General features: G+C 53.0%; 3 protein-coding genes across 5 annotated transcripts in view; 2 read left to right on the forward strand and 1 right to left on the reverse strand.

Moving 5' to 3' along the window:
• The window catches only part of LOC117903404 (GAS2-like protein pickled eggs), a 47,634-nt gene extending 40,484 nt beyond the window's left edge, over positions 1-7,150 (forward strand). For 2 of the 3 annotated variants that reach the window (XM_034815399.1, XM_034815400.1), the window contains exons 7-10: positions 2,330-2,437; positions 2,504-2,700; positions 2,766-3,421; positions 3,498-4,840. In XM_034815399.1, coding sequence (XP_034671290.1) covers positions 2,330-2,437; positions 2,504-2,700; positions 2,766-3,421; positions 3,498-4,840 — 2,304 coding nt within the window. Of the gene's footprint in view, positions 1-2,329; positions 2,438-2,503; positions 2,701-2,765; positions 3,422-3,497 lie in introns of all 3 variants that reach the window. The other variant, XM_034815398.1, reaches the window with a different exon arrangement.
• A 112-nt stretch (positions 7,151-7,262) lies between these two features.
• On the reverse strand, positions 7,263-8,344 carry LOC117903408 (calcyclin-binding protein). Its single transcript, XM_034815407.1, has 3 exons — positions 8,195-8,344; positions 7,955-8,127; positions 7,263-7,891 (listed from the first exon to the last, which is right to left on the reverse strand). The coding sequence occupies exons 1-3, from the start codon at positions 8,207-8,209 to the stop codon at positions 7,378-7,380; spliced, it is 702 nt and encodes a 233-aa protein (XP_034671298.1). The 5' UTR covers positions 8,210-8,344; the 3' UTR covers positions 7,263-7,377.
• Positions 8,345-8,438: 94 nt separating this feature from the next.
• On the forward strand, positions 8,439-10,492 carry LOC117903407 (protein swallow). The gene is made up of 3 exons (XM_034815406.1): positions 8,439-8,827; positions 8,889-9,758; positions 9,820-10,492. The coding sequence occupies exons 1-3, from the start codon at positions 8,557-8,559 to the stop codon at positions 10,314-10,316; spliced, it is 1,638 nt and encodes a 545-aa protein (XP_034671297.1). The 5' UTR covers positions 8,439-8,556; the 3' UTR covers positions 10,317-10,492.
• The last annotated feature ends 23 nt before the right edge of the window (positions 10,493-10,515 follow it).

Below are 10,515 nucleotides of genomic sequence, written 5' to 3' on the forward strand. Positions count from 1 at the left end.
TCTCGCCAGAGGTGGCGCTGTCACTGTCCCTGTCCCAGTTGCAGTTGCAGTTGCAGTTGCAGTTCCCAGTTCCTGTTTCAGTGTCCACTTCTCTCGGGGGTTTCTCTTTCTCTGCATGTACATACATATGTACATAAGTACATGCATATGTATGTATGTACAATGTATGTAAAACGTATGTATGTACATTTTGTTCATGGCCCAGCTCACGATTGTTTTGCCTGCAACTTTTGTCAAGACCATTTTTAGCCATGGCTAAGTTTCCAGTTAGGAACTTGGCAGACCCGCCAGAAAGGCAGCCAGTAACCCAAACGAAAACCAATCTAAGGCAATCTTTGGTGGGTTTTCCGCTGGGTGTCTGCCTGTCCAGCTGTAGGATATGCCAAATTAGGGGGCGGCAGTTTGTCTGCCATGTTGAGATGTCAAATTAATTTGACAAGATGTTACCCCATCGGCGTCGTCGTCGCTGACTGACGATGTGCCAAGCCAACAATTACAAACAATTGCGATTGTCAATGTAATTGCAAGTGTGACGACAGCGGCAGTAGCAGCGGCCACAAAGGATGAGGATGGAGGATGGAGGATGGAGGATATAGGATGGCTTAGGCGCAATGGAAATCACCGATGTCCAAACTAATGAAAGCCATGCACAAACATTTCCTCACGCCGCCAGCAACAGCAGCAGCAGCAGCAGCAGCAGCAAAAGCAACATCTAAGCAACGATCGACAGCTGGGGGATGGATAGATGGTCTTGGCGTGGACATGGACATGAAGCAGCGCCACAAGCTGCCCGGGCGATCCTCCATCCACTCAACTCTCGACTCGACTCTCGACTCTCGAGCTCAGCCAATCTATTTGCCAGAGCCAGAGCCAGAGCCAGCGCCAGCGCTGCATCGGAGGTAGCCACAGCAGCAGCCAAATCAGCAAATAGCCTCAACAACTTGTCGAAAATCAAATGATGTGCCACCAACAGCAGCAGCAACGGCAGCAGCAGCCAAAGAGAAAGAGGGGAGAAGTAGCAAACCAGCCACGATCATTTGTCGACTCTCGATAGGCTGTAGGAGACTCTGACTCTGCCTCTGCCTCTGCCTCTGACTCTGACTGGGGCTTTGGCACGTCCGCATCGCATCGCATCGCATCGCATCGCATCGCATCGTTCCGTCTCTGGCCTGTTGTCCGCTGTCTGGCTGGCTGCCGTGAATGTTGGTGGCATGCGATTTATGGTTAGGCCAGGATCACATCGCCCAATCGCCCCATCGCTCCATGGCCAGCTAATCTCGTATGCGTCAGAGTCACGCCGATCCTCGATCTCTGCCATGGCAGAGGGAGAGAGAGGGAGAGATTCCCTCCCCATTTCCATTCCCACCCAACGCTGGCCCCACAGTCGAAAGATTTATTGTCAGCAGCTCCACCCAAGCACGCATTCAGAGCTGCCGAAGGAGTTTGCAAAAGTTCAAAGGTGCAAATGCGTTGCCACCACCCACCCGCTCCTCCATGTCCTCTCTGCCGCCCATCCATCCGTCTCGGGTCTTTGCCACAAACTACAGTAGCAAATGGGCTCGAAGAAAGAGCTGAATCCAGGCTCCTCAGACCTCAGACCTCAGACCTCAGAGCCCAGAGCCCAGAGTCGGAGTCTGTAGTTGTAGTTGGAGTTTCGGGCCAAGTCGTCATTTGTTGTTTGTCCACCGCCGCCAGTTGGGACGGACAGAGTCGTCAGTTCAGGCTGCTGCTGCTGCTGTTGCTGCTGCTGCTGCTGTGGCACAGTCTGGCTCCCATGGACTCTGCTTGGCTCTCCCTAGGGCAAGGGTATCCCCCGCCTGCCGCCTCTCCGCGAATCATTTGTTTCGTTGGACAATGGCAGCGCGTGAATTTATGCAGTGAAAAACTATTTGGTGACCCCGATGATCGTCATCGCTCGTCGCTGGATCAGCTTCAGCTTCAGCTTCAGCTTCGGCTTCGGCTTCGACCGTGGACTCGGCATCTGTATTGGCATCAGCAAAGCGGCGCTCCAACTGCAGCAGTCAGTCGGTCAGGCAGTCCGACGACGGCTGGGGTCAGGCTTATGCAATGCCGAGGGTCAGCGTCAGCCCAGGGGGAGGTTGGCTGGCAGCGTGGCGGGTGTCAGGGCACAGACAGGGCCACACTGAACTTTCTTAGAGCAAGGGGAGCAAGCATTTCGTATATCGATCAGTTATCGATTGAGCATCGATAAATATCGAATGCAGCCTTGGGACTAACTGCAGTGATCGGAGCAGGGAGTGATACCCAAGCCACTGGCTCTGTCGGGCACTATCCCCTGTTCCCACTCATAAATGTTTTGCCTTTGCAGGTGCGAGATCTGGTGGAGAAGTGCACATGCCCATCTCAGTTTCCCATGGTACGCGTGTCCGAGGGCAAGTACCGCATTGGCGACACCAAAGTTCTCATCTTTGTGCGGGTAAGTGCAGCAGTACAGGAGCTGTCCAGGAAGAAGTCGCTTATGAGTATCCGTTTTCCTCTGCAGATACTTCGCTCCCATGTGATGGTGCGCGTGGGTGGCGGCTGGGACACACTGGCCCACTATCTGGACAAGCACGATCCCTGCCGCTGCCGGGCGCAGCATCGCAGCTCGGTGGCCGCTCGTCTCATACCGCGACAGTCGCCCAATCACAATCCCAGCAACGGCATCGAGCTGCACAAGGCTCAGGTGATATTCGAGCGGTGAGTGATTCGGATTCGCATATCTTTGGCTGTCCTACCATGATTGACAATCCTTTGATTGACAGCTCACCGCCTGCTGCGCGACGCGTCTTCACCAGTTCGAACTGCAACGGAGGAGGAGGAGGAGCTGCAGGAGGAGCAACAGCAACAGCAGCCACAGCAGCAGCAGCAGCAGGAGGAGCAGCGTCTGTGGCTGTGGCCCAACAGAATGGCAACAGCTTGTCCCCCAATTCGGGCAAGTACCGGAGTCGCAGCCCGACGCCGCAGCGTAAATTTCTCAATGGCATCCAGAGCAATGGAGTCGTGGCAGCCACTGGGGCCGCCGCTTCGGAGCAGCAGCAGCAGCTGCTGGGCTCCCCTGGGCTGGCCCGGCGCTCCATGTCGCCCAGTCCCCGGCGGCTGATTGACATGCGGAGGAAGCAGAGCTCCCTGGACTCCTACAGCAACGGGCCCAAGTCGCTGCCTGGCGGCTACAGCTGCTCGCTGGAGGAGGCAGGCGTGGGAGTGGGAGTGGGAGTGGGGGCTGTGACTGCCACCTCCGCGCCGGGCGGAGGAGTGTCCGCACCGGAGCAGAGCAGCTCGAGCAAGTTCGAGAACATCAGCGACAACGGGAGCGAGATCAGCGACGAGGGCTACCGCAGCCTGGGCGTGATCCAGTCGAGTGCCCAGAAGCGCGAGTCCCTGCACAGTCAGGCCTCGATGGATGACGCTGAAACCAATGGTGAGTCCACCCCTTCCTGCCCTCGTTTCCCCTTCCTCCTCTAAGCTCTGGGATCCCCCTTTTGCCCCCTTTGCAGCGCGTCTCGATCAGACGTCCAGCGACTCGCAAATCTCGCCCTCGGATGAGCCGCCGGAGAAGGCAGCTGCGGATATACTCGAGGAGGAGGACGACCTCAATGGCCAGGAGCTAGACGTGGATGTGGATGCGGATGTGGACGTGGACTACTCCGTGTGCGATGGCCCGCAGTCGCTGCCGGCGATCCTCAGTCTGCCAAAGTGTCTGCCGGACAAGTTCGAGGCTTCGGGCGTGTTCATCACCGATGACGAGATTACCGTGGACATGGCCAAGAGTCCGCCAAGGTCCTCCGCCAAGCTGGAGGCGCAGCCATCTGCGGCGCTGCTCAGCAAGATTCCCCGCTCGCCCTTGGCCCAGCGTCGGCGCAGCATCGACAACAGCACCTGCGGCGGGGCCGGCGGCAGCCTCCAGGATCTGAGCAGCCGCTCGTCCGTCGGCGGCGGTGGTGGCGGTGGCGGTGTCGCTGGCGTCGGCAACTGCCCGCCCGTTGGTGGCTTCAATCGCAAACAGCCCGTCTACCGCTCCATGCGCACCCGCGCCACGCCCACTGGCACGGCCACGGGCACGGGCACAGCCACGCCAACGCCAACGCCTCCGCCACGTGCCTCGCGGCAGGCGTCGCAGCTGCCGATGGTGCGGGACGTGACCAACACCTGGAGCGGACGCACAGCTGGAGCGGACCTCAGCAGCCACAAGCGTCGGCCGCAGTGCACGCCCGACACCTTTGTGGCGCCCACTCCCTTCGAGCGGAGCGGCAAGGGGCGCTCCTCGCAGATCCTCTACGACAGCAACGGGCGGAGAGTGCGCGGCGGCGGCTGCACCAGCTCCCTGACCACGTCCCCGGTGAAGAACCACGCCTCATCCCCGCTGGCCCAGCAGCTGCTGGAGGCGGCCAGCAGTGCCAAGAACGACGCCCAGATTCTCGAGAAGATGAAGACACTCCTCTCCCGCTACGCGGCCGTCAACCAGGCAAATTCTGGACAGAATTCTGCAGCGGGAGTGGGTGGAGCCACTTGCAAGGCCGGCTCCAATGGCAAGAAGACGCCCGTGTACGAGGACTTCACCACAGCGTGGGTCCACAGCAATGGCAACCTGGAACGCTCCGAGAGCTGTTCGCCCCCGGCCAAGGCGCGTTCCAAGCGCAGCTCTGCGGCCAGCTCCTGCGAGAGCAATCACTCCACCACAGTGGCAGGAGCGGCAGCGGGAACGAGAGCAGGCACGGGAGCGGCAGCGGGAGCGGCAGCGGGAGCGGGAGCCGGAGCAACCAACGTTATCTCGCCCAGACGGGAGAGGGGCATGTCCAAGATTCCGGCACCGGTGCGGCATCATACAGAGCTTTACTAGCAGCGCCTGTGGACGCCAAGCGTCCGTGTCAGCGCTCGCGTTCGCGTCCGTGTCCGTGTCCGTGCCCGTTCAACCGCCGCCAGCGCCAAGGTCCGACTGCCTCCGAGCGTTTTCTAAAAACCTCCCAAAGGAAAAAGGAAAAAGGAAAAGGAAAGGAAAAAGGAAAGAAAGGATTGGGATTGGGATTGGGATTGGGTTTTGGGGTTAGTCCATAAGTTAGATTAAAGCCAAGCTGGAATTGTCGCCGCTGCTGCTGCTGTGTGTTTGTATGTGTGCAGTGGAGAGGAATGGAGGAATGGAAGTGGAAGTGGAAGTGGAAGTGGGACCCGAAATACCGCTAACCCAAAGGGAAATCGATTTGCAGGCCATAGAATAACGTTCAAGCAGGAATCAGGATAGGAAACAGAAACAGGAGGAGCTAGCTCATTGACAATGCCGACACCCGACAAACTCAGCACAGCCCAAGGTGGTGAATATACTAGAAAAGGTGATTTTATGCGCTGTGGTGAGGTGTAAAGTGTAAATTCACCTGGCCACAGCCTTGCCTATAAACACAATCTCTCTCTCTCTCTCCTCTATACTCAATCGTGCGATATAATCCTCAAACCTCTAAGCGGGGAAGACACCTATAAGTCTCCTGCCCTCTCCTGTATCTTACGCTCTTTTTGTAACCCTCACTTTATCGGTCTGTGCTGAAGATCGGGCGATGATCGGATTTGAAAAACACTGCAAAAGACTCGAGATAAAAGTTTTAACTGCATTTTTTGGTCTAGGAATAGCAGAAAAGTTTTAATCCCCAAATATACAAGGCAACAACAAACTTATATCGAATACGGCAGCACACAAAAACCCATACATGTGTGCAAACATATACATATGTATACGTATACCTATATGCGATTACATATACGAATAGTTTTCTAGAAATTTTTAATGGGAGATTTCAGGCAAATTCAATCTTCTAATTCGACTCGTAGGAAAGAGAACAAAACACATTTATTTTTGTACGCTAGCAGAGGGGGAACGGTCCCCGTCGATCCTCGGATCGATAGATCCATTGTGTGAGTAGCCGAAAGCTTTTACAAATCGAGAAAAGAAACTCAACTTTTACAGCATAGAAATATCTATTATATACATATGTACATCCAATATGGAGACACAATCATATTCCACAGTTATGCCTGCGTACAGTGCGTTTCAAGGCTGTAAGTTATGTATGTGCAGGACTGGACAGCAATTCTTAGTTCAAATCTGCACAGTCCTGCACATATTTTCCTACCTAGTTGAAGCGCTCTTTACCTGCACACACACTCACACACACGCACGCACTCACATAGATACAAACCAAAACTGAAGGATGAAACTGTCACAAAATGCATGCGGACACCGAAGAGAGGAACGGACAGAGTAACGGACAGGGTAACGGACACCCTGCGGAATTAAATATATCACGAAAATACGTTGCAGAGGAGACATGCAAAAACATTAATTACTTGATTTATATTCTTTTTTTTTTTTTTTTTTTGTATTTGTTTTAGTTATAGCAAAGTTAACATTTAGTTTAGTACATCGTACCTATGACATTAACACTATATAGATTGTATTTGTAATTGTAATTGTGTTTTTTCTTCCTACACACACACACACACATACTACACACACACACACTGACATGTTGTATAGTTCTTATGTACTTGAATAATTATCGCAATTATTGATTTCCTTTCTTGATTTGAGTTGGAGACAGACACCAAAATAATGCAGTTGGTTGTACCCATAGGAATATAGATTCTAGATGCAAGAATCTAGTGGCACGCCGCTACCAAACTAATGAGTAATTGTTTAACAAAGAGCAGACATGGAAGCAATTTAATTGTTTCAACAAAAAACACACACAAACACACACCCACACACACACGATACATAACAAATAGCTACAATTTGGCAGATTGATACCCCCGGGGATGTAACAATTAAATATAGAAAATGCGATAGCGATATGTGGGAGGAGATGAGAGCCTAGAACCTCCCTTCCTGCACCTCGGGGAGCATTATTCGATTGCGTATTGGTTTAATGTTTAATGATTAACGATTAATGTTATAGATATACGTATATCCGTGGAACATATAAAATGTATTTTAAATGCAGCCTAAATGTGTAATTATCAAGTTAATTTCGAAAGCAAAAACTAACTATTGCGAATGGAGAATAGATTAGACCACAACCGAGAGTGTGTTGCCATCGGCAGCAATCTATTGATTTTAATCACATGAATTTAATTAATAAACGCCTATACACAATTATACATAGAAACCCAAGCAAGCAACAGACAACAGAGGAAGGAGGAGAGGAGTCTTTCAATTCTGAACTTAGTTCCCGCGCGGGTACTTTATTTACCATCAAATTGTGAGTGTAATTGGATGCATGATGCACGAGCGAGCAGTGCGCCTCTCTATGTGGGTTTATGTATACTGGATGTATGTACATATCAAAAGCCGTAGTGCTATTATACTTTATGAATCTATGTGGAGTGCTCTTAAAGATCGCCAAGTGTGTCGAGACCACCGGCGCCGCCGAACTCCTTGCCCATGCGCGACTTCTCCTGACTCTCGGTCCAGGCCTTGGCAATCATCTGCTTGGTCTTGGAGTCCCCGTCGTTGTACATCTTCTTCATCATGTTGACCAGCGCCGACTCGGGATTGTCAGTGTCCTTGGTCAATTCGGTGTCCTGCTTCTGCTTGAGGCGCTTCTGTATGGAGGTGAGCACGTCCCAGTTGACGCCCTCCTCGGCCTTCTTCAGATAGATGGCCACCATGTCGGTCTTGATCTTGCGATAGCTCTTGTCCACATCTATCGCGTGCAGCAGATTGTTTACCGTCAGACCAAAGTCCTTGCCGCTGAGATCGCACACATGCAGCTGCAGCGATGTCTCCGTGTAGTTGACGGTCACGGCCTCCTCGCTGCAGCCCTGCACGCCGTTCAGTGTAATGAAGAGCTTCACGAACTTGGCACTCTGGTCCCAGCCGTAGTCGGTAAGCTCATGCAGATATCTGTGTGGGTGGGAGGGGGGTAGGTTAATCCAACACGAAGCTTGTCTCTAAATGAATCCCCACCTTTTGGCTTCGCTCGAACCGGATGCTTGACGCTCGGCGGCCAGGCGTGCCTTCATCTCCAGATTGACAATCTCACGCTCCACCTCTGCCTTGCCCGTGGTGAGCACACCTTTCACACGAGCGCTTTGGGCCTGTTCCAGCAAGGCTGCAAACTCGTCCACATCAGATTTGAGCTATTTTCATGGGTAAAAGCGAAAGAGAGTTAATTTTAAATGGAAAACAGTGTGTTATGCTATTTACCTGTTCCATCGACATCGCACAATTTTGTATTTATTGCTTTACTTAAAAGATAATTTGGAATTTTAGAAATTTCGAGCAACTTGACGCCGGCGCCTTTTTTGTTTAGAATGTTCTATAAAATGACAAACGCCTTGCAAAGCACATTGGCTGTCATCGATTAGTATCGTTCGATATTCACTTCACTCATATCGATGGAAACAGAAACACAGCTATTTTTTTTACGTCATAAATATTATTTTTTGGTGCAGTTGGCAGCTCTTCGTGCCTAACGGTGCTCTTCCAGTCGTCGTCGGTCCAACATTAGTGTTTTTGTGTAAAGTTCTTCTCGCGGTTGGTCGTCGTTTTTTGTAATTTTGTTAAATATGAGTCTGGAGGACGAAAGCTTTCCCGCCGACGAACTGTTCGAGCAGCTAAACAGCGTGGGCGCTGGTGCCCCGCGCCAGTTCAAGAGGCAGTTCAACGTACACGATAAGCCAGTGGCGTTTGAGCGCAATCCGGCGCCATTTTTAACCAGCGACTGCTCCGACGAGAGTTCGTTCATCGATGCCGCCAACAAGAGTGCCAAGACCTGTGTCAGTGACCCCGTGGGCCGTGACCAGGGCGAAGAAGAGGAAGGCGAAGAGGTGGATAAATGTAAGCAGATCAAACACCTAATCCTGCAGAGGTTTGCCACTTATCTTTATGGTCAATGCAGCTTTCGCAGAGTCTGCAATGGCAGAAGGAATTCCCACAGTAGGGCAGATGGGCAGTGCCCAAAGCAGCAAGTCTGTCTCCTACCAGGACATACACTCGGCGTACACAAAGCGGCGCTACAAGCACGTGACCAGCAAAGTGGCCAAGTACATAGCGGACATCCAGGAGCAGGACCAGCAGCGTCGGAATGCCAAGAAGTTCCAGCACCACAGCTCCATGCCGGAGTACCTGACGCCCACAGCCACAGCCACAGCCAGAGCGCGCGCGGCCCACTTCAGTGCGGACGAGCTGCACAATCTGGACGTGTCGCTGGACAACAGCAGTGCGGGCAACACGACCGACGCCAAGACGGCCAACGACAGCTACGAGCGGCTGCTCAGCGAGAATGAGCGCCTGCATAACGACAAGGAGGACCTGAAGGACGCCCAAGTGCGCCTGGAGAACGAGCAGCAGCGGCTGCAGTCCTACAGCGACTATCTGCAGGCCAAGCTGGACGAGAAGGCCATGGAGAATATGCAGCTGCGACGCAGCTGTGAGATGATGCGCACCGATCTGACCGACTGCGAACAGAAGTTGAAACGCAATCAAAGTCACTCGCTTCGGTCCCTCAACTTCTGTCTGCCCGAGAGCGTTCCGAAGGCCACGCAAACCGACCAGGAGTTGCTCTCGCTGGCCCTTGCGGACACCGCCACGCCGCTGCCCGGCTCTAATGTGAACAATCTCACCTACGACAGCAGTGCCGGCTCCATTGAGGTGGCCCTGCTGAGCGTGGCCCCCGCCGCCCGCCAGCCCAATCCCGGCAAGCCCAAAAAGAACATCCAGCCACTCTCGCTGGACTTTAGCAACGACAGCACCGAAGCAGAGCCCAGTGGTGAGTCATTCCAGCTTGGCTGTCTCTCCGCTCTTTTTCATATTTACTGTTCCTGTTGCAGGCGGTGCCTCCGCCACCAACCGAGCAGCTGGCACCAACAAGCGGGCTGCGGCACCCAACAACTCGGAGAGCAGCCACCCAAGCAGCAACGACTCGGCCATCGAGGTGGAGGCCCTCGATTTGCGCTCACCTTCGCGCTACCTTAGCCAGCCACAAGCCACCATATTTCCGCCGATTCAGGACTGGGCGCAGAGCGAAGGCATCTACTACTTTGACAAGCGCAACAATCGCGTCATCGAGGTGCGGTCCATTAATATCAGTCAGAGCACCAATCCAGATAACACGGGAACCAGCGAGACCATCCTCCTGGACCAGTCCCAAACTCAGAACAGGCACAGGAAATCTTCGATGGGCACGCGCATGCTGCGCCTCTTTGGGCCCTGTGTCCGCTGCACAGACGCGAACCAATCGATCAACGCCTCCAGTTCCACATACACCGTCGGACTGCCATTGCTGCGCGAGGAGTACGGCCATCGCCGCACCCACAGCGAGCGCTAGTTTCCCTCAATTGTCTATTTATTGTTTTATTTATTGTATCCAAATCTATTATTTTATGTTGCCTAGGGCTCCCTCCTTTTAGCCGCCTAGTCGGCAGAGTGTCCTGTAGTCTACAATTTGTGTATGCACGTAATCCACGTTAAAATTGAAAGTTAAATAAATGTATATTTTCGGTATTCGCAATAAATGCAAGTTGGCA

The sequence above is a fragment of the Drosophila subobscura genome, chromosome A, assembly GCF_008121235.1.
Source record: "Drosophila subobscura isolate 14011-0131.10 chromosome A, UCBerk_Dsub_1.0, whole genome shotgun sequence".
NCBI lineage: Eukaryota > Metazoa > Arthropoda > Insecta > Diptera > Drosophilidae > Drosophila > Drosophila subobscura.

Bases quoted from the DNA above. Each gene is read 5' to 3' on its own strand.
- LOC117903408 (XM_034815407.1), bottom strand. The intron at 7,892-7,954 runs GTGGGGATTCAT...CCACCCACACAG, and splicing joins GGTTCGAGCGAAGCCAAAAG to ATATCTGCATGAGCTTACCG.
- LOC117903407 (XM_034815406.1), top strand. From the start codon at position 8,557: ATGAGTCTGGAGGACGAAAGCTTTCCCGCCGACGAACTGTTCGAGCAG. The intron at 8,828-8,888 runs GTAAGCAGATCA...TGGTCAATGCAG, and splicing joins AGGCGAAGAGGTGGATAAAT to CTTTCGCAGAGTCTGCAATG. The intron at 9,759-9,819 runs GTGAGTCATTCC...TTCCTGTTGCAG, and splicing joins CACCGAAGCAGAGCCCAGTG to GCGGTGCCTCCGCCACCAAC.